General features: G+C 51.2%; 1 protein-coding gene across 1 annotated transcript in view; it reads right to left on the minus strand.

Annotated features, from left to right (window-relative positions):
- The window catches only part of LOC140392649 (paired box protein Pax-7-like), a 1,255,382-nt gene that overhangs the window by 574,749 nt on the left and 658,333 nt on the right, over nucleotides 1–22,300 (minus strand). Inside the window, 4 exon segments of the mRNA XM_072478121.1 lie at nucleotides 2,127–2,293; nucleotides 2,296–2,325; nucleotides 3,283–3,448; nucleotides 22,000–22,202. Coding sequence (XP_072334222.1) covers nucleotides 2,127–2,293; nucleotides 2,296–2,325; nucleotides 3,283–3,448; nucleotides 22,000–22,202 — 566 coding nt within the window.

Below are 22,300 nucleotides of genomic sequence, written 5' to 3' on the forward strand. Positions count from 1 at the left end.
CCCCTTTGGGACAGGGTCAGGGGTCGTCACTAAGGCAGCTGGAAATTCCGCCCTGTTTCAGATTCTCCCACTGCAACGTTCAGGATCATGTGCTGTGCCTAGTCAGGGAGCCATTATGGCACAGAAGGCCATTCAGCCCATTGAAGGTATGCCTACTGGTCTGTGCCTCAATTAGATAAAGAGGTTTCAGCCCATTGAAGGTATGCCCACTGGTCTGTACCTCAATTAGATAAAGAGGTTTCAGCCCATTGAAGGTATGCCCACTGGTCTGTACCTCAATTAGATAAAGAGGCTTCACACTCATGCAGGACATCCTGATTGGGGTTCCCATTGACTGCATGCCTACGTGTGTGTCTCTCTCTCTCGGTCTCCCTGTGTCTCATAAGTTTTCCCTTAGTCTCTCACTCTCAATCCCTTTGCCAGCCTTTCTCTTGCTCTCAATTTCTCCGTTCCTGTCTTCCTGTCACACACAAAATCTCTTGCTCTTATCCCCCCTGTCTCTCTCTTTCACAGACACTGCCTCTTCAATCCCCTGTTTTGGAGTTTGCTCAAGTGAGTAACACAAAAGCATTTGATTTAACATTACACACTTTAAGAAAAATTTTGCGCTTATCAAGTTTACAAGATGAATGTGTGGCAGCCCACTCGAGGATGCGAGTGAAACAGTAGCACGCAGCGAGTGGAGAAAAAATTGCTGGGATTATGGCGTTTTAAAAAATTAAATGGGATTCGTTCCAAAAGCGGGTGGAAGCTGGAGAAAGGAACTTTCAACTAGCGCAAGAACTCAGCTAGAAATGTGTGAGAAGTGTTTAACAGCTCCCTGAGGATGGAGAGCAGCTTAGCTTTCCATAGCCCTGCCATAAGATCATGATGATGTCTCATGCCATGTGGCAGCAATGCAGCCATGCCAAGTCAGAGTGCAGACATTGTTCCGATCGCGGGCAGGTGCTGCTAAGATCCGCTTCTCAGACAAGCTTTATGCTCCACAGGGAATGTGAAAATGAAGAACTTTCCGGAAAATGTGTCATACCCACCAGCCCATCCACAAATAGGGGAGTTCAGGTCATGAGAAATTGGATACACTCCAGAACAGGGTTTAACACTTCAAGGGTGGGATTTCTCTCTCCCCCCCCCCGCCCCCCCCCCCCCCCCGCCATTGGCCAGTGGTTTGACCTTCCGGGATTTCCATTGCTTGCGCTCTCCACCGCCAATGAAACCGCAGCGGGTGTCAACCTCAGTGGGACCGGAAGATCCCATTGATGGAAATGGCCGGAAACCCCCTCCCTTGTGCCTGCCTCAGCGACTGGCCAGGTAGACCAGTACTTCCTAATCCCACTTTCTCAAAGACTCTCCTGAAGGTGTTGACCCTCACTGGAGTTCAGATCCCCTCTTCTCCTCTCACATTCCTGAATCTGAGGAGAGGCATCTTAACACTCTCTCAATCCCGGATTGGATGCAAGGTAGATTGTTGGATACATCTCTCTCCTCTCGCTCTGTATGCTGCAAATCCTCTCTCAGTTTTCGTGATCTCAGCTCCTGTGACATTTATCTTCTGTCCCTTTAAAGATCAAAATGATCTTCCATATTTTTTCTCCTCCTCACATCACCACTGTAAACAACAAACACACCGCCATTTCCAACTCTACCTGGTTTAATCCCAGGGTTCCAGCAGTTGTGATGTCCCTTCAACAGTCCAGAATTTCAAGCTGGCTGTGTGCTCATTTCCTGCTTTGGATTAACATCCCTTTCAATCTTCAATTTCAACGTCAGAATATAAATCCAAACAAAAACCCCAATTCTCTGGGCATTATCCTTCACTTTCGCCTAATGGGTTCCAATCACTTGCTTGGGTTTTGGAAAATCTGAACTGACCTTGCAAACCAGATTAGCGTTACCTTGTTACAAAGTTCAGGCTGTCCCAATGGCTTGGGTTACTTGAGGTGGAAGGAAGGGATGTGAACAGCAAGGGGCAGACACTGAGCATTGACTCTATTGCCTGTGTCAATGAGGCTGAAACCACCTGCTTTATAGATTTCTGTGCTTTAGGATGAGTTTTAATCGGGGGGGGGGAATGGTGAACAGCTGTACCGACAGATGTTCGACATACTGATTGTGTGAAGGCTGACCTGTGGAGAGAGTCCATTGCTGACCTGGTTCATGGGGTTGTTGGCTCCTGTTGCGTTCATGAAGCTTTCGGGGTAGCTGGAGAAGGTGTGCCGATTGGGCGCAAGGCCGTAGGAGCCACTCTCTGCTGCAGACGTCAGGCCACTTTGGTGCATAGATGATGGGGGAGAGGCTGCGGTCTGTGCACAGTGCTTCCTCCATCTGAAACCAATCACACGCCACAAGCATTTAATCACACAGTCAGGTCTGGTATATATATCACACTCGCATTGTATTTCTCTTCCCCTCCCACACTCCTCCCCTTCATCTTACTCTCCTCTCTTCCTTCTCTCCCTCTCTCTTCTTTCCTCCTCGCACTAGAACTCCTTTATTCTAAACTCCCTTTATCTCCTCAACTACCCTTCCCTTATTGCTCCTTCTCTCTTCTCTCTCTCTCCTCCTCCATCATCCCATCTTCTACATTCAGTTTCACAAGCTCTGTCTTGCTTTTGGTTCGCAGACACAGGACATCAGAAGTGAGCCCAATTCTGTTCTCATCCACCAGCCATTAATGACAGCAATTATTGTCAGCAATCAGGAGCAGGAACCCTTGTTCATTCCGGCCCTCTGTGACCCAGGGACTATGAGACAATCTGTGCTGCCCCTCCAGCTCAGCTGGCCAAGATCAGGCCAGTCAGCACGGGCGGAGCCTGGACTATCTGGTCCTGATGGGTCAATGCATTTCCCCTAATTCAGTGGAAGAGCTCCTTAACGTGCTAACATTCAGATATTAAGAATTTGTCTGAGATTTCTGGTAGTTCTCACCTTCTTGGAACAGTAACCTGGAGTGAAATGCTCGTTCAGTGTAGAACATGGCCCATTTCCATTGATAATAGCAGGAGGAAAATCTGACAGATCTGATAATAGGTGGGGGATTCCTCACCACATCCCCCTACTGAATGCTCACGCTGATATTAACTTCCAACTCTTTGTCAATTGTATCTAAATTCGAGCAAAAATGCGGGGAAACTGGTCTTCACCGGGAATGTGAAAGTCACGTAGTGAAGCCTTACATTTTATCTTCCTGTCTGTTGAAGTGGTCCAACCAGACGGTTCTCCACGAGTCTGTCCCGCATCCCATCCCGTTTGGCAAATTGCTGGATCAGACATCGTTCTTACCTTGGGAGAGGGTCGTTCCTGGGTACGATGCCTCAGGCAGCTGGTATGGGGGCAATGTTGGCATTCCAGTGGGTGGGAAGCCACCTGGTAACAGGTGGTTGAAAGCTGCCAGCTGATTGGCTCCAGCCTGCTTACGCCATCGTGCACGACGATTACTGAACCAAACCTGAAGAGTGGAGAGTATTACTGAATGAGTTGAGAACAGAACATCAAATGGTCAGTGACAGACAGGAGAAGCCCAGCACATTCTTAATTCCCCACATTCTGTATCACCAGACTTACAATATTTATCCTGGATGTAGCAATTTACTCAACCTTACCCTCACTACTTCTATGGTCTCAATGGCTGACAAAGTGACTTCTTTGTTTCCCGCCTATTTTCTCTCACCCTTGTCCCCAACTTTCTGTTTGTCCAATTCCTTCATCAGGTCTTCCACTCTGCCGTTCCTTCTCTAAATCTCTTCATTTCCCCTCTCCTTCCTTTACAATTTCATTCACTTATGTGTGTGCTGCCTGAAGGCCACCCCTCCGCTCATTGTCTGAAAATGCTTCATCCTGATCTATACGCTTGATGGCTTGCCACTGTGATGAATGTAGACGTACGAATTTCAGATGTATTGTATTGTAGGTATTTGGTGCAGTAAGGGTGAAACGCATGGGATAGAGTGTGTTTGACTGCTACAATCATGTTTTAAAAGAAATCCTAGTTTGAAAGACTGCCAGGGGTGCAATTAAGCTGTCATGAAAAGCTTGGGCGAATGCAGTTTTGTTTGGATTCAGGGGATTCCCCGTGGAGTTAATTAGATTACAGTTTGGTAAGATGATGTTGTTGCTGGGTGGAGCCAAGGCATTTTGCTGAAAGCAGGTCAGTGAGTTCTAGATGAAGCTGTGAACAGAAATCAAGCCGTTTTCTCTCTGCCGTTCAGCTAAAGATATGTCTGCAGCAGAAGAGCAGTGTGGTTGGAAAGGTGAACAAGCCGGCTGAAACAGCTTCTGAAGAAATACAGCCAGAGTTTTTGCATGATTCTGACAGGAGTCAGATCTTATCTGTAAAGCAGTGTCAAAAGATCTCTCTTTCTCACAGTAGATTATCCAGACATCTCAGTAAAGCAGGGATTCCTGAGTACCAATGGTATTTAACAGTGGATTGAGAGCGGAGATGGTTTTTTTTGTTGTTGTTTGAGTGGGAATAAAAACAGCAGTTATGGATATTCACTGAATTGAGTGATATTGTTTAAGGGGTAATTGTAAGCTATTTTCTGGTGTGATGTCCAAGATATTTTAATACCATGTTAGTAATAAAGTTTATTTTAATATACCATATCTCTATTTCTTCGTGAAATCACTCCTGGACTGAGGTATCCTTTCCTCACAATCAAAATAAAATATTGGGGTTTCTGTCCAGTATCCTAGCCACTGTTGGGGTCTGATCAGGATCGTAATACCATTGCCTTCTACTCTCGGTTACAGGACGAGAAGCAGGTGCCAAATCTACCTCAGCTGGAAAGTAAATTGAACCTGCACTGGTGGCGTTATTCTAACCCACACATTCATGCAGGTTATTCATGAAGGCCCCGCCTTCTCAACCTTGCCCCTCGCCTGAGTGGGATGACCCTCAGATTAAATCACCACTAGTCAGGTCACTCCCTCAAAGGGGAAAGCAGCCTATGGTCATCTGGGACTTTGGCGACTTTACTTTACAAGTGTGCCATGCACACACACACCTTTCTCCCACCCATATTCCCCCCCCCCCCCCTTCTGAAAGTGCCAATCTCATTGGGGTACAATTCAAAGAGCGCCAGTCATCCTCCTCCAGCATTTCATCCCAGTGTCTGCCCTCCATTTGTGAACCCGCGCTGCCGATTTTGGTGGGCTATTCCACCATGAAAGGAATCACAGCCATGTTGGAAGCTGTCCTCACCTCCACAGGTCAGTTTTCCATCTGGAGTCACTGAGATAGTGATCAGAATCAGGAATCCCAGCAGAAAGCACCCCACCCCGCCTGACTGGAACAATGCAGCCCACTGCAGCATCTCATGCGCTGCTGTAGCATGTTAAAGAAACAAGTTCCTGGGGAGGCTTTGGATGGGAGCGAGAGAGAGAGATAATGAACAAAAGCACAGCTGCAAACACATGTGAAACCCCTGACATAGATACATACAGGTAAGTATTTACCTCTGCACAGGTGAGGTTCTAGTACCCTAACACAAAGTGGAGTAATCCAGAGGCTGTGAGTTCAAATCCCACCAGGGCAACTGAGTTCAGTCAACCTGGCACAAGATATGAAAACCATGAAAGTATTTGGAGTGTCGTAAAGATCTAATGGAGTCACCATGTCCATAGGGGAAGAGAAACTGCCGCTTCCTCCATGGGCTGTGACTCCAGTCCCAAACCAACATGGTTGACTGTTAATGCCACAGATAATTAAAGTTGGCAAGAAATGTAGCCTTGCTTGTCCTCAGAACAAATATAGAGGGCACGAAGCTCTGGAGGTCAAAGGTGAAGTAATGTTAAGTGCATCACAAGTGTATCTATGTGCAGGCTAACCGAGTGTGTGAAAATATTTACTGTCAGACCACAGTATGGAATCGACCCATGTAGGTTAGCCGCTTACCCAGGCATGAATCACAAAGCTTGGCTGCTATGGGAACTGAGTGGGAAAGGGGAAAAGACTGCCTCCAAATGAAAATTGACAGTAACAGTTGGGAGTGGGAGTGATTGCGTTAAGCCTCCAGCTACACAGAGATCTTTTGTTATCCAAAAACAGGCCGAATTGCAACTCATCGGAAGCCTGGTTGGGATTACACTCGGAATCAGAGCCTGGCTTCACAGCAAAGACTGACGCCTTTTCAAATTAATTTATGACATCTTCAGAGCCATGGAACTCAGTTTCAACAAGACTGCTTTCCAAAATATTCAGTTCAAAGTAAGCACCACTCGTCCAAATGCTAACCGAGGCACCTGGAGTGGAATTTGCCTCCAGTAACAGCACATCCTGAGTAGACTAATGGCGAGTTCAATGGCGAGAAAAGCAGCCCAGAGTAGAAAGCACTTAGGACAATGTCTAGAGAACCCAAGTTGGAGCAGCAAGGAAAATGGGCAATCATCTGTCAATGGCACCCCATCCACAGTGCCTGTACACTCTGCACTATATGGACTCTACCCACTTTAATCTCCTCCCACAGCCAATGTACACTCAATTAATCTCCTTTCATATCCATGCACAATTCACCCTATAATATCCCACCTGTGCAATCTGCTGAGGGAATGTGAAGTAAAATTTATTTCTGCTCCCAAAAATAAATGAGGCGTACTTCAGAATCTCTCTCGATAAGCTTACATGCCACTTCCTTAAACTGTTGCCCCCCTGAACCAAGTACATGGACTGGCACTGTTATTCAGCTTAATGTACCGGATTTCAGTCACACTTTGCATTGTTGCTGTAATGCAATAAAAGGCCTGACACAGATTGGAGTCAGATACACTCTATTACTATCTCATCCTTTTAGGAAGTCCTGTCATAAGAGTTGCTATGCCACGCTACTGGGCCTAACTCTAGTCTGTTGCTATGGCGTGTCAGTGGGGCACCTCAGAGCATTTAAATCAGGAATGTGCCATAGTTATGATATATAGCCATTGACCAACCCCCCAGCTCCTTCTTTATGGCATATCACCGAGTCAAAACTGGGACAGGCACCGTTGCCAGGATACAACTCAAGCTTCAAATAGTAGTTTCTCACCGTTTACACTGGGCCTCAGGGATGGGGTTCCAGTCATTTACTCTTAATTCTGTAACTGAGGTTAAAAACAATTGGGGGGAGGGGGAAGAAGTTCAGTATCAATCTTAAGAATTCTTCCTTTCTGCACCTTTGGTTTGCAAATGGCAGGCAGGCCCGGGGCGGGGGGGTGAAGAGAGAGAGCAGACCGGGGGTGAAGAGAGAGAGCAGGCCGGGGGTGAAGAGGGAGCAGGACGCGGGGTGATGAGAGAGGCAGGCCGGGGGTGAAGAGAGAGGGCAGGCCGGGGGTGAAGTGAGAGAGCAGGCCGGGGGTGAAGGGAGAGAGCAGGCCGGGGGTGAAGAGAGAGAACAGGCTGGGGATGAAGAGAGCAGGCCGGGGGTGAAGAGAGAGAACAGGCTGGGGATGAAGAGAGCAGGCCGGGGGTGAGAGAGCAGGCCGGGGGTGAAGAGAGAGAGCAGGCCGGGGGTGAAGAGAGAGAGCAGGCCGGGGGTGAAGAGAGAGAGCAGGCCGGGGGTGAAGAGAGAGAGCAGGCGGGGGTGAAGAGAGAGAGCAGGCCGGGGGGTGAAGAGAGAGAGCAGGCCGGGGGTGAAGAGAGAGAGCAGGCCGGGGGTGAAGAGAGAGAGGGCAGGCCGGGGGTGAAGAGAGAGGGCGGGCCGGGGGTGAAGAGAGAGGGCGGGCCGGGGGTGAAGAGAGAGGGCGGGCCGGGGGTGAAGAGAGAGGGCGGGGCCGGGGGTGAAGAGAGAGGGCAGGCCGGGGGTGAAGAGAGAGGGCAGGCCGGGGGTGGAGAGAGAGGGCAGGCCGGGGGTGAAGAGAGAGGGCGGGCCGGGGGTGGAGAGAGAGGGCGGGGCCAGGGGTGAAGAGAGAGGGCAGGCCGGGGGTGGAGAGAGAGGGCGGGCCGGGGGTGGAGAGGGCAGGCCGGGGGTGAAGAGAGAGGGCGGGCCGGGGGTGGAGAGAGAGGGCGGGCCGGGGGTGAAGAGAGAGGGCAGGCCGGGGGTGGACAGAGAGGGCGGGCCGGGGGTGGAGAGAGCGGGCAGGCCGGGGGTGGAGAGAGAGGGCGGGGCCGGGGGTGAAGAGAGAGGGCGGGCCGTGGGTGGAGAGAGAGGGCAGGCCGGGGGTGGAGAGAGGGCGGGGCCGGGGGTGAAGAGAGAGGGCGGGCCGGGGGTGAAGAGAGAGGGCGGGCCGGGGGTGAAGAGAGAGGGCAGGCCGGGGGTGGAGAGAGAGGGCGGGACGGGGGTGGAGAGAGAGGGCGGGGCCAGGGGTGAAGGGAGAGGGCGGGGGCCGGGGGTGAAGGGAGAGGGCGGGGCAGGGGTGAAGGGAGAGGGCGGGGCCGGGGGGCGAAGGGAGAGGGCGGGGCCAGGGGTGAAGAGAGAGGGCGGGGCCAGGGGTGAAGAGAGAGGGCGGGGCCGGGGGTGAAGGGAGAGGGCGGGGCCGGGGGTGAAGGGAGAGGGTGGGGCCGGGGGTGAAGGGAGAGGGCGGGGCCGGGGGTGAAGGGAGAGGGCGGGGCCGGGGGTGAAGGGAGAGGGCGGGGGCCGGGGGTGAAGGGAGAGGGCGGGGCCGGGGGTGAAGGGAGAGGGCGGGCCGGGGGTGAAGGGAGAGGGCGGGGCCGGGGGTGAAGGGAGAGGGCGGGGCCGGGGGTGGAGAGAGAGGGCGGGCCGGGGGTGGAGAGAGAGGGCGGGCCGGGGGTGGAGGAGAGAGGGCGGGGCCGGGGGTGAAGGGAGAGGGCGGGGCCGGGGGGCGAAGGGAGAGGGCGGGGCCAGGGGCGAAGAGAGAGGGCGGGGCCGGGGGTGAAGGGAGAGGGCGGGGCCGGGGGTGAAGGGAGAGGGCGGGGCCGGGGGTGAAGGGAGAGGGCGGGGCCGGGGGTGAAGGGAGAGGGCGGGGCCGGGGGTGAAGGGAGAGGGCGGGGCCGGGGGTGAAGGGAGAGGGCGGGGCCGGGGGTGAAGGGAGAGGGCGGGGCCGGGGGTGAAGGGAGAGGGCGGGGCCGGGGGTGAAGGGAGAGGGCGGGCCGGGGGTGAAGGGAGAGGGCGGGGCCGGGGGTGAAGGGAGAGGGCGGGGCCGGGGGGTGAAGAGAGAGGGCGGGCCGGGGGTGGAGAGAGAGGGCGGGCCGGGGGTGGAGAGAGAGGGCGGGGCCGGGGGTGAAGGGAGAGGGCGGGGCCGGGGGTGAAGGGAGAGGGCGGGGCGGAGGGGGAGGGGGCGGGGCGGAGGGGGGGGAGGGGGCGGGGCGGAGGGGGCGGGGCGGAGGGGGCGGAGGGGGGGAGGGGGGGGAGGGGGCGGGGCGGAGGGGGGGGAGGGGGCGGGGCGGAGGGAGGGGCGGAGGGAGGGGGCGGAGGGGGGGGGGGGAGGGGGCGGGGCGGGGGTGGAGAGAGAGGGGCGGGGCCGGGGGTGAAGGGAGAGGGCGGGGCCGGGGGGTGAAGGGAGAGGGCGGGGCGGAGGGGGAGGGGGCGGGGCGGAGGGGGGGGAGGGGGCGGGGCGGTGTGAGAAACAGCCCGCGCCTGTGCAGCGGGATATTTACTGCAGGTCAACACCAGGCCACACCCCAACCGGATAGATTTCACTGCGGCTGTCAGCCAGGCCGCTGAACTCCCTGACCCATCTCACCCGTCCACAAAAAACACACAACCCTCCTCCATTTTATGTTGTCTTCAACTCACTCCCCTGGGCGAGGCAGACAGTGGGTCAGACCCCCAGAGGTGGCTCTCGAGCCCGCGCCTCACCAGCTCCAACCCCATGTGATGGCGGGTTATTAAATGTCGCCACCTGCAGAGGGACGGCTCAGAGGCTGTGAGGGGGGAGACGTGCAAACGAAGCCCGGTGCCGGCCACCGCCTTGTGGGGCCTCGGTTGCCGTCGTGAGCCGGGCCTTGGTCCCGCCGCGGCCGACTGGCTTTCCCCGCCGCCGGCCGGAAGATTCCGGCCCTGGGTCGCGTTTCAAAGATGGTGCTGGAGTCACTCCCTCTCTCTTCCACCTATGGTTTTCCTTTCCCGCCTTTTCCCTAAAGAGGTCATTGCTGGGGTAAAGGTTGTCCAGGTGTTGGTGAAATGCCTGGAGCTCATCCCAGTGATGATTCCTCCTGTATCTCGGTCCAGGGACAGTTTGACCCACCTGGACGACACCAGAGGCACATCCCATCCAATTCCCACGTTAATGGGTAGTCAGTCGGTGAGAGGCTGGTTAATTTTACACGCTGGTAAGTCATGGATAAATTATAAATTTTGATCGCAGTTTTAGGCTCTGCATCAGAAAAGGGCCATTAAAGTCGGAGAGCGCACACAGTACTGCTGTGAGGGATTTCCCCTAGTTAGGTGTCGTTTCCCCTTTGGAAATGATTGCCTCACTGGGTTGACAGTATGGGTCTAACCCGGAGTCCTTTGCGAGAGAACAGTGTGGAAAGTTCCTTCACATGATAATCTCTTTGTATTGAAGATAAAGTTACCAGAAGAAGGATTTATTTGTAATGGAATATAATCTTTGCAACAAGTTGAGCAAGGAACCTGGGTAAAATGAACTCCTGCGTCTGCCCAAAATTCCGCAATCCAAAGAAAAGAAAGGTCCTTTATCTTAGCTGTTCAAATTCTCTGTGATATTGAGAAAGGTCCCAGTGAGCATGTGAAGCACAGCAAATTGATATTGAAAGGAGGCTAACATGGATCTTCCCATACCACCTGGCAACTCAGGTTCCACTGTGGGCCTATGTTGAGATAACCAATCTCACTCGGTATGGTACTGAGGTCTATGCACAGAGCAGAAAGTTCTGTCCCCAGTCCACCCTTAATCTTGGTTGCTAAATAGGGTGCCAATGGTCAAGATGGCCTGTGATAGGAAAAGGAGTGGAAAACATCCCCGAGGATTTCTGCCTACGAACATTGAATAGACCATGCAGAGAGAAGAGGGACATTCACGTTGTAAATCCGTGGGAGGGGAGTGTAATGGTGGGATTCAGAAAAGGGTTTGAAAGAAGCTGGGGGGGGGGGGGGGGGGGGGGGTGGAGACGATCACCAAACCCTCCATGGTTGTCCAAGAGGTTGGGCATACTAAGGAAGCAATGGGGGAGGTGGAAGGTGATTGGAGGTGGGAGGACACAGGAGCAAATCTAGAATACATCCAATCAGAACTGGCGACACTGGGAGTGACAACAGGAGTGGTTTGGGGGGGTGGGGGGCACAAACTGCAGAAAAAAAATGCAAGGCTGAAGGAGAAAATGAGAGGAAAAACGGGATAAGAAATGGCAGCGATAATGGTATGGAAATGTTTTTTTCCCCTGAATGAGTATCGGTCAGGTAGGATTGTGTCAGTACAGAGGGTCTGGGATTAATTACACAAAATCCCAAGATAAGGATCAGCTCCCGCAATTTGTCAGACAAGCTAGTAAGTGATCCTTTACACAGGGGAGAGGCCCAGGATCGTGGCCTCAATTGGAGCCTGCCTGTTTTATGAAGATAAATTGTCTTCCAGGTGCTGAAGTGTGACAGAGCATAGCTACAAACACAAGAGTTCACACAGCGAGGAGCAGCAGCTAAATTCTAGCTCAAACACCTTCCCAATCGTGGCTTCGCCTACTCCACTTGGTCACTGAATATTCCGGAGGTTGGCACTGTCAGCAATCGTCATTCCCCCAAATGTTACATCCTTGCAGCAATTAACCCTTTAGTGACTCAACAAAGCCTGACACATAAAGAAAGTAGAATTAAAAGCAGAAGGAGGTCGAAATGCCGGGCAAGTCTGCAGTGTCTGGAACTCGCTGCCGGAGGAGGTGGTGGGAAGCAGGGACGATAGTGACATTTAAGGGGCATCTTGACAAATACGTGAATAGGATGGGGATAGAGGGATACGGACCCAAGGAAGTGTAGAAGATTTTAGTTTAGACGGGCAGCATGGTTGGCGTAGGCTTGGAGGGCCAAAGGGCCTGTTCCTGTGTTATACTGTTCTTCGTTCTTTGGCTGAGAGAGGCGGATCAGAGAAAAACCGGCTGAGAAATTAGTGCACCTGGATGGGGAGAGAGCAGGTGGGAGTGGGGGCAGAGAGAGAGCACAGGGTAGAGAAAGTGGGAGTGGGGGCAGAGAGAGAGCACAGGGTAGAGAAAGTGGGGGTGAGGTAGAGAGAGAGAGGGGGGGGGGGAGAGTCAGGGCTAGAAAATGTGGGAGAGAAGAAATGGGGAGTGTGGTGAAGGGGATTATGGGGAGATAGCAGAGTTGATGGAGAGAGTGGGTGGAACCGGGAGAGGGCTGGGTTCCTGGAGGAGAGATGAGATAATCCCTACATTCTGCGGATTTAGAAGTGGAAAGTACATTCAGATGATTGCTTCCAGTCAGCGCTTTAAGAGAATATGACAGGCAGTGCACTTCCTGTGTATATTCGCTGGCTCTTGCCACGTTGGCCCTCAGGCTTGTGTTTTATGCACTAATTTCTATGGTCCATTACAGAGAGGTTGATCATGACTTTGTAGCACGGTGTGGTAAGACCAGCGATGGTGTGTTGGCCATTTTCCACTATTTCACACAGTCAAAATTACTCAAAATGAGTGCTATGTGAGAGAGGGCCATTGATGTAAGCTGACCACCGCCTTTCAGACTTTAGAATGCTGTTTGCTCATTTGTTCTTGAACCAAGTTCTAACTAACCTGCACTTGCCCTGAGCGCTGTGTTCCTTTCCCATTCTGCAGTGTGTGCTGGGGTCACAGAGCGTTAATGATATCAATGCTTCTTGCACACAGGAGAGAGACTGAATACTTCCCACAATATCCTGGCTGTGTGACTGTCCCATGACCGAAGGACATGTTTGTGTCACATGGCTTTGCTGTTTAAATAAATTCATTCAGCCACAAACGAAATTAGTGTGCAACGTGACTGTTCATCTGTATAAAGACTTGGCAAATGGCAAATCCACTCCGATGAATTTGCTTTACGTTAATTGCCAAAAGTAACCAGTGAAGGGAAGGATTTGGGGTCAGGAACTTGCTTGCCAAAAGAAAGAAAAAGAGAAAGCAGGGAAGCTAAGATGTCTTTCATATCCTCAGGGCATCTCAAAGCCTTTAGAATAGTTGTAATGGCGGCAACAGCAGCAAATATGTACACAGCAATCTCCCACACGGGAGTGTAATAATGGGAAGACAATTAACAATGCTCCTTGAGCATCATTGTTCAGGACACCATCTCTACTGCTCTTTTTGAAAATAGTGTCACAGGATTGTTTACATCCACCTGCGAGGGATTATCAGGATGTAGGCTTAACGCATTCCACTCGACAGCACCTTTAACAATGTGGCACTCCCTCAATACTGCACTGGAACATCAATCTGGATTATGTGCTCCAGTCTCTGGAGTGGGACTTGAACCCAAAATCTTCAGACTGTAAATTGAGAGTAGTGCTCACTGAGCCACCACGAACACACTAAATATAACGAGAGCAGAACTTTAATTCTCCCTGATGAGTGAGAAAGAGCTGGAGCAGGTCAAATGGAACAGCGACAGTCTCTCTCCATTCCCTATTTTAGTGTTTTCGCAATGAATGAGGTTCCCGATGGTCTCATTGTCAAAAGCAAATCGGGGCTCAGTGAGGTACATGGAACCCTACTGCCATTTTAACCCATTCCCAACTATGCCCTCCACCACAATCACCACCCAGGTTTAAAAAGGGGGAAGCGAATAGGCGTTCCTGAAAATAAGGTGTTAACCTGGCAAATGCTACAACACAGGACTCCATTCCATGCTAAACAGTGGTGGCAGTGTGCTGTAGACAGAACCAAGCGACCCCACAACCAATAGACCAGGTCGAAGCTTTGCAGTTCTGCCACATCCAGTCATGAATGGTGGTGGACAATTAAACAACTCACTGGAGGAGAAGATTCCACAAATATCCCCATCCTTAATGATGGGTGAGCCTCGCTCATAAAAGACAAGGGACACAATTCTCCCATCGGGAGACTATGTCCCGACGCCAGAGTGAAAACCGGAGTGTTTCACTCCGGCGCCGGAGGCTGCTCCCAGCCCCCTATTCTCCCGCCCCCGGGGGGCTAGGAGCGACGCCGCGTCATTTACATGCGCCAGGCCTTGGCGCCGTGTAAAAGCGGCGCCGTGTAAAAGCGGCGCCGCGTAATTGACGCGACTGGCACCGCGTAAATGACATCACCCGCGCACGCACGGTTTCCGTCCTCCCTGCGGCCGCCCCGCAAGAAGATGTCGGATGGATCTTGCGGGGCGGCGGAGGAAAGGAGGTCCTCCTTCAGAGAAGCCGGCCCGCCGACCGGTGGGCACCAATCGCGGGCCATACCCCTTTTGTACCCCAACCCCGTTGCAGGAACCCCCCTCGCCCCCCCCCATAGGCCGCCCCCCCCCAGCGTTCCCGCGCTGTTCCCGCCGGCAGCGACCAGGTGTGGACGGCGCCGGCGGGAACCTGTCGTGTTAGCCAGGCTGCTAGGCCCATCCGGGCCGGAGAATCGCCGCTCGCCCGTTACCAACGACAAGCGGCGATCCTCCCAGCGGCCAGCCGGTTTGGGGGGGGGGGAATCGCGTGCGGGCGGCGTGGCGGGACTCGCGTGGCACCCGGGCGATTCTCCCACCCGGCATGGGGGGGGGGAAGAGTTCCGCCCAAGGTTCAAGAATTTGCAACCATCTTCAGATAGAAGTGGATGATCCATCTTGGTCTCCTCCAGAGGTTCACTGATGTCAGTCTTCACCCAATTAAATTCATTCCCATGTGATATCTAGAAATGGCTGACGGCACTGGATGCTGCAAAGGCAATGTCTGGCAATAGTACTGAAGGATTATATTCCAGAACATGCCATGCCCCTAGCCAAGCTGTTCCATTACAGCTACAACCCTGTCATCTATCTTTAAGTGGAAAATTGGCCAGGTATATTCTGTGCACAGAAAGCAGGACAAATCCAACTTGACCAATTAGCGCACCATTAGTCTACACTGATTTCAGCAAAATTAGAATCTGGGTCTAACATGCTTCAAGGTAGCTGATGGTCCCTTTCACACATTTCAGTTTCAAGCGAATCGCTGGTACGACGGCCCAACGCCGGCGCACGATCTCCGAGGTGCGGAGAATCGCCGCAACCGCGCCACGACGGCCCGATGCAGGCGCGCGACTCTCCGAGGTGCGGAGAATCGGCGGTATTTGCGCCGGCGCGTTTGCCGCGGGCCGCTGGAATCAACAGAGTCCCGCCGGCACCTTTCACCCCTGGTCGCTGCCAGCGGGAACTCTACGGGAATGGTCGGGGGGGCGGCCTGTGGGGGGAGAGGGGGGCTCCTTCACCGGGGGCTCCGATGGGGTCTGGCCCACCAATCGGCGGGCCAGCTTCCCACCCCCCCGGGCCCACTTTCTGGCGCGGCCGGCCCCTGAACACCGATGTCGTGTTGAGTTGGGGCCGGCGCACTAAAGAAGTCCCCCGCGCATGCGCAGGAGGCGGGAGCAGCGTGGACCGCTCCAGGGCTGTGCTGGCCCCCTGTGGGGGTCCAAATTGATCGTACCAGGGCCCGGTTTGCGCCATTGTGAAACGTGACGGCATTCACGACGGCGCGAACAGTTGGGCTCCATATCGGAGAATCGCCCCCAAGATCTCAGCTTTAAGGAGCAGAAAATCTGAAGAAGCTTGCTTGTTGGGAGAAAGCATAAAGGCGACAGCTGTTGTGAGCATGCATTCCAGAAGGATTTCTCACTGCCAGCTTCTGCCTCTTCCCACCACTTTCAAGTCCACCATTCCCTCAAATATTTTTCTACATTTCAGCGTCGATCGCTCAGCCTCTCTGGGGCCCTCTGAAAGACTGCAAACATTAATCATTAAAGTGCTCACAGCCCTAAACCCTGCCCATTCCCCACCCACACAGGCATGGGGCACAGAGCAACAGGTAACCTTGGAAAATAAGGGCGAGCAACTGAGGACAATCCCACCACCACCACCAAAACCTCAAGTTATACATCTTACAAATTATTCTCTTCGGGGGTTTGGAATCCTTGGAGACTGAGGTGAAGAACTGATGATGAGGAAGAGTTTGAGAGATAACTGAGGGAATGGTGCTGGTCTATAACATGAGCTGGTGGGAAGAAGGGGTCTTCTGTGAATTGGTCCTTTCAGTCTGTGAATCATAGAATTTACAGTGCAGAAGGAGACCATTCGGCCCATCAAGTCTGCACCAGCTCTTGGAAAGAGCACCCTACTTAAGCCCACACAGCCACCCTATCCCGTAACCCAGCAACCCCACCTAACCCAAGGGCAATTTAGCATGGCCAATCCACCTACCTGCATATCTTTGGACATCCACCTAACTTGCACATCTGTGCTGGCTTCCTTTGGTCCAAAAGGATTACGGTGAGCTAAGTCTGTGTCAGCCTTGGCTCAACGGGTTAGCACTCTGAGGAAACCCTTGCACAGAAGAGACTTGTAGGTAGTCCTCCTCATTGAACAAAGAACAAAGAAAAGTACAGCACAGGAACAGGCCCTTCGGCCCTCCAAGCCTGCGCCGACCATGCTGCCTGTCCAAACTAAAATCTTCTACACTTCCGGGGTCCATATCCCTCTATTCCCATCCTATTCATGTATTTGTCAAGATGCCCCTTAAACGTCACTATCATCCCTGCTTCCACCATCTCCTCCGGCAGCGAGTTACCCTCGCTACCCATTACCCTCTGTGTAAAAAAACTTACCTCTCACATCTCCTCTAAATCTTGCCCCTCGCACCTTAAACCTTTGCCCCCTAGTAATTGACCCCTCTACCCTGGGAAAAAGTCTCTGACTATCCACTCTGTCTATGCCCCTCATTATTTTGTAGACCTCTATCAGGCCGCCCCTCAGCCTCCTTCGTTCCAGTGAGAAAGGGGCAGAATTCTTTGAGGACACCCTACGGCAAGAAGAGGCCCAGAAAAGGAGCCTAAGAAAAGAATGCCTGTGACCTAGAGGCTAAGGACTGATCCCACCTCCTGGGAACACCTATCAAGTGTGCAGTTGAAGATGTGGCTCTGATCAGACTCATCAGCCTTGACCTGTAACACAGAGTTTTTTAGGTGGACAATCATACTTGTTTGTGAGGGATTGCCAAAGAAAGATCTCCGAGCATGCTAAACCAACAGTCTATCTGTCCCCTCAGATGACCCCATCACTACTTAAAAAAAGAGCAGGGGAGTTTTCCCCAGCGCCCTCGCCGAGATTCATCCTTCAACAGGCATGACTGAAAATAAATGATGTTGCTGTTTCGTAATGCTACTCAGCTTCAGATCTCCTGTTTAAATGTCCTATAATCAGCTGTTCTGCTCAAAACCTGCAGCTTACATTGACCTCGGCTGATTTGATTTTTGTTTTGTTGGCGGAGCAAGTCTTTGCTTTTCGTGTGAGAGGTGCTGAGCACAACAGGCTCCCGCTTTAATCCAATCACTCTGCCAGGCAGGCCCGCTGCCCAGTTCAAAACCTTTCACCTGGTCCTGTTCCAGTTCAAGTGTTTCTGCTTTCCTGTCACAACATCTGGTTCTTGCCGTTTTGAATTAAGGTCATGTCATCAGTGAGAGTTGCCCGTTTTCAGCTGTCCCATTTCATACAGACCATTCTGACATGAAAACGAGAAGTGCAAGTAATCACGCACAAAATTCACAAGCCAAAAAGACCACAGCTAATTTCCCGATTCTACTAACAACACAGTGTGAGGTGATAAGAAGAATGTTGAGCCCAAATAATTCACTTATAAATATTCCCACATCGGAACTGTTGAAGGAATCTATCAAAGAGAGGCAGCGTTTTGCATTCCATCTTAGAATCAGACAATGGTACAACACAGAAGAAGGCCATTCAGCCCATCAGTCCTGTGAAAGTTCTATGCAATTAATTCTACTCCCTTATTCTTTTCCCAAGGCCCTGTACTTTTATCCCATCAAATATGTTTCCAATTCCTTTTAAAAGTTACCTTTGAATTTGGGTCCACCCTCCCACACACCACGTTCAGATCACAATTCTCCGCATAAGAAGGAAAAAGTGTCCTCATAAGGTGTATCACCTTAAATCTGTTCTCTGGACACCAACACATTTTTATTGGAGGCCTAGCAGCATTTGGGTTCCAAAGAGTCATATTGAGCTCGAATTGTTAACCAGGTTTCTCCCTCCACAAATGCTGCCAGACCTGCTGAGTTTCTTTCCACCATTTTCTGTTTTACTTTCAGATTTCCAGCATCCGTACTATTTTAACTTCTACTGGAAACAGTTCCTCCTTATTTACTGTCCCAAAACTCGTCATGATTTTAACACTTTGATCAAATCTTCTCAACATTTTTTGCTCTGAACAACTCCAGTTTTCCCAGTCCTTGCACATTGCAACAGCTGGAGCTGCATCATGTCGCTGAGTGCCATTTTAAACTCACTGAGATAAATTCATTGTTCCCCCCTCGCATTCAATTCCATTCAAAGGGACTGTGGCGTGGAGGACCAACCCAATATAGATTTATTTCCGATCCCTGCTGTTTTCCCGTGAGCTTCCCCCACAATCATAGAATCATGGAATCCCTACAGTGCAGAAGGAGGGCATTCGGCCCATCAAGTCTGCACCGACCCTCTGGAAGGGCACCCTACTTAGGCCCATTCCCATGCCCTAGCCCCTTAATCCTTTGGACACTAAGGGGCAATTTAGCATGGCCAATCCACCTAACCTGCACATCTTTTGGTGTGGGAGGAAACCAGAGCACCCGGAGGAAATCCACGCAGACACGGGAGAACATACAAACTCCACATAGTCATTCAAGGCAGGAATTGAACCCGGGTCCCTGACACTGCGAGGCAGCAGTACTAACCACTGTGCCACCTTGCTGTCCCCTACTGTGCCACCAATGTCCAGACAATGTCCACAGTTTATTCAACTAAAAGTTCTGAAAGACTAAAATTCAACTAAAAGTACTTTACAAACAGTTTTAATGTTGGGTTAAAAAATTGCACTCATGGAGCTGAGTGTTGCCATGCCAATGAGATGCAGCCCAGTCGCATCCAGAAGGTTGGACAGGATCTAACTGAGTTTTATCTATTGAACAGTTAAGCCACGTGCTCGCGGTTAAATTTTTAAAAATAAATTTACAGTACCCAGTTCTTTTTGTTTCCAATTAAGGGTGGCCAATTTAGTGTGGCCAATCCACCTACCCTGCACATCTTTGGATTGTGGGGGTGAGACCCACTCAGACACTGGGAGAATGTACAAACTCCACACGGATAGTGACCTGGGGCCGGGCTGCTCTCTGTTAACTGATCTTACCCAGGGCAGCGTTGGGCTGTCCAAATGACCTCAGGATCAGAGAGGAGGATAAACAGGGCTCCTTCTCCTGATCACTGTCTGATGACCGTCCTGGATGTGGACATTGGGTGAGGACAGTATTAGATTTGGCCGTAGTGCTCTCCACTGTCAAGTACTCTGACAACACTGTTTTGCTCACATAGAAATGATGAGTTATTGGAGGTGGCTTGGCACCTTCGCAACTATGCTCTGGCTGTGAGTCAAATTGGCCTTTGGCAGCAGCATGCAATGGGCTCGAAAAGAATCCACAGTCAATTTGAAACCACTCCCAGTGTTCTTTCATATTTCAGCCAATGGTTTAGAACAGGAGGCCGTTTCAATGGACCCCGTTTCCCACTACTGGCAAAGACCAATTTCACTCCCAATGTTATCTGCTCAATTGAGGGAGGTAAGAGAGAGGGAGGTTTGGTGAATATTTAGCACCGTGAAGGTCCAGTAATAGGATGGGCATGATTCTGCCCTCACCCTGTGTGAACTGCAGGCTGTATAAACACTCTCTCTGCGCAGTTTGTGGTTATAGGAACAGAAGCTGCTGATATTTCTTCCTGAAACAGAGCTTTGGACCACTGGTGTAATCATAAAACCTAAAGAACCTCCACTCACACACTTTGATGTTGCTTATTCATCAAATGTGCACATCACTAGATAAACATATAGCTTGTCAAAGCTTTGAATCTGAATGGGCCACAACACATCACATCAACTCCCACAGTAAGAATCCCAATGGATTTAAACCCCGCATCCCATTCACTCCCATGGTACAGAATCCCAATGGATTTAAACCCCCTTCCCATTCACTCCCACAATACAGAATCCCAATGGATTTAAACCCCCTTCCCATTCACTCCCACAATACAGAATCCCAATGGATTTAAACCCCCTTCCCATTCACTCCCACAATACAGAATCCAAATGGATTTAAACCCCCTCCCCATTCACTCTCACATTACAGAATCCCAATGGATTTAAACCCCCCCTCCCATTCACTCCCACATTACAGAATCCCAATGGATTTCAACCCTCTTCCCATTCACTCCCGCAATACAGAATCCCAATGGATTTAAACCCCCTTCCCATTCACTCCCACAGTACAGAATCCCAATGGATTGAAACCCCTTCCCATTAAACCCCTTCCCATTCACTCCCACAATACAGAATCCCAATGGATTTAGACCCCCCTCCCATTCACTCCTACAATACAGAATCTCAGTGGATTTAAACCCCTTCCCATTCACTCCCCCAGTACAGAATCCCAATGGATCTAAACCCCCTTCCCATTCACTCGCACATTACAGAATCCCAATGGATTTAAACCCCCCTCCCATTCACTCCCACATTACAGAATCCAAATGGATTTAAACCCTCTTCCCATTCACTCCCACAATACAGAATCCCAATGGATTTAACCCCCCCCCCATTCACTCTCACATTACAAAATCCCAATGGATTTAAACCCCCCTCCCATTCACTCCCACATTACAGAATCCCAATGGATTTAAACCCTCTTCCCATTCACTCCCACAATACAGAATCCCAATGGATTTAAACCCCCCTCCCATTCACTCCCACATTACAGAATCCAAATGGATTTAAACCCTCTTCCCATTCACTCCCACAATACAGAATCCCAATGGATTTAACCCCCCCCCCCATTCACTCTCACATTACAAAATCCCAATGGATTTAAACCCCCCTCCCATTCACTCCCACATTACAGAATCCCAATGGATTTAAACCCCCCTCCCATTCACTCCCACATTACAGAATCCTAATGGATTTAAACCCTCTTCCCATTAAACCCCTTCCCATTCACTCCCACAATACAGAATCCCAATGGATTTAAACCCCCCTCCCATTCACTCCTACAATACAGAATCCCAATGGATTTAAATCTTTCCCATTCACTCCCATTATACAGTATCCTACTTCATTGATTAGGAAGTGAATTATAGAAGAAACAGGGAAGCGGTTTCATTGTGTACCATAGGGGGGATTCCTGAAGAGTTGCAAAAACTCAGGAAAATCAAGATCAACAGTGGGAATCATCCCTATTGTGTAGCAAAGGGTTGGTAGCAGTTTGTGTGAAGATAATAACATGATAATGATTGGGTTTACTCCATGCAGGTTCCACACCCAGGTGATGGGCAATGGAAACTTTTACCTTTGATGTGTTGCTTGATGATAAAAATGAGTCTGGGACCTGGAGATGGGCTTGGCATTGGGACTGGCGTTTAGCCTTTCATTGTTAATATCTTCTGGTTCATGTGAGCAGTACTTCAAAGGAAACAGTTAGAATAGGACATGTGAGTGGAGGCAATAAAGTATTGTGGCTTCTCCCTCTGCGCTGTCATAACTGATGGAAAGACAGAGGTAACCAGGGTCTCTGGAAAGGGTAGGGGAGTGGAGCAGTAGGAGACCTGAGGGCAATAACCCCATACCTTCCTCACAGCCCTGTCCCCAGGATCCCTTGCCCTCAAATCTGGATCCCTTGGTCCTTGAGCAATTGGCTGCTGGAAACTCGTCATAACCTTGTACGGCTCTGATCAGAATCTCCCCTCAATCTCTATTGCTGAGTTGAAAAGAATAAAAGGACATTCTGATGAAATAGGGTCTGAGGAGGCTCATCAAGAGCATGACTACTAGGATGGACCTCTGTTGGGCAGAACGGTCTGCTTCTGTGCTGTATACTCGATGTAACCTGGTACAACTCCGTGAACTCACCTGGACTCGTGCCTCTGTGAGCTTGGTCCTCTGGGCTAGCTCTTCTCTGGTGTAGATGTCAGGGTAATGGGTCCTCTCGAAGGCTTTCTCCAATTCCTCCAGCTGCTCCGCGGTGAATGTGGTGCGGCTGCGGCGCTGCTTACGTTTCAGCGGGAGATCCGGCTCCGATTCCACATCTGAGGCCCCATCGTCCAGGCGATTGCCTATTGAGCGGTAATATTCAAAAGAAACAGGAATGAATGGGGTTTATAAAGATTGACATGAGCATCTTTCACAAGCTCTGATGGGAAGTCGAGCCAAT

This window comes from Scyliorhinus torazame, chromosome 16 (assembly GCF_047496885.1).
Source record: "Scyliorhinus torazame isolate Kashiwa2021f chromosome 16, sScyTor2.1, whole genome shotgun sequence".
In the NCBI taxonomy this organism is placed as follows: Eukaryota; Metazoa; Chordata; class Chondrichthyes; order Carcharhiniformes; family Scyliorhinidae; genus Scyliorhinus; species Scyliorhinus torazame.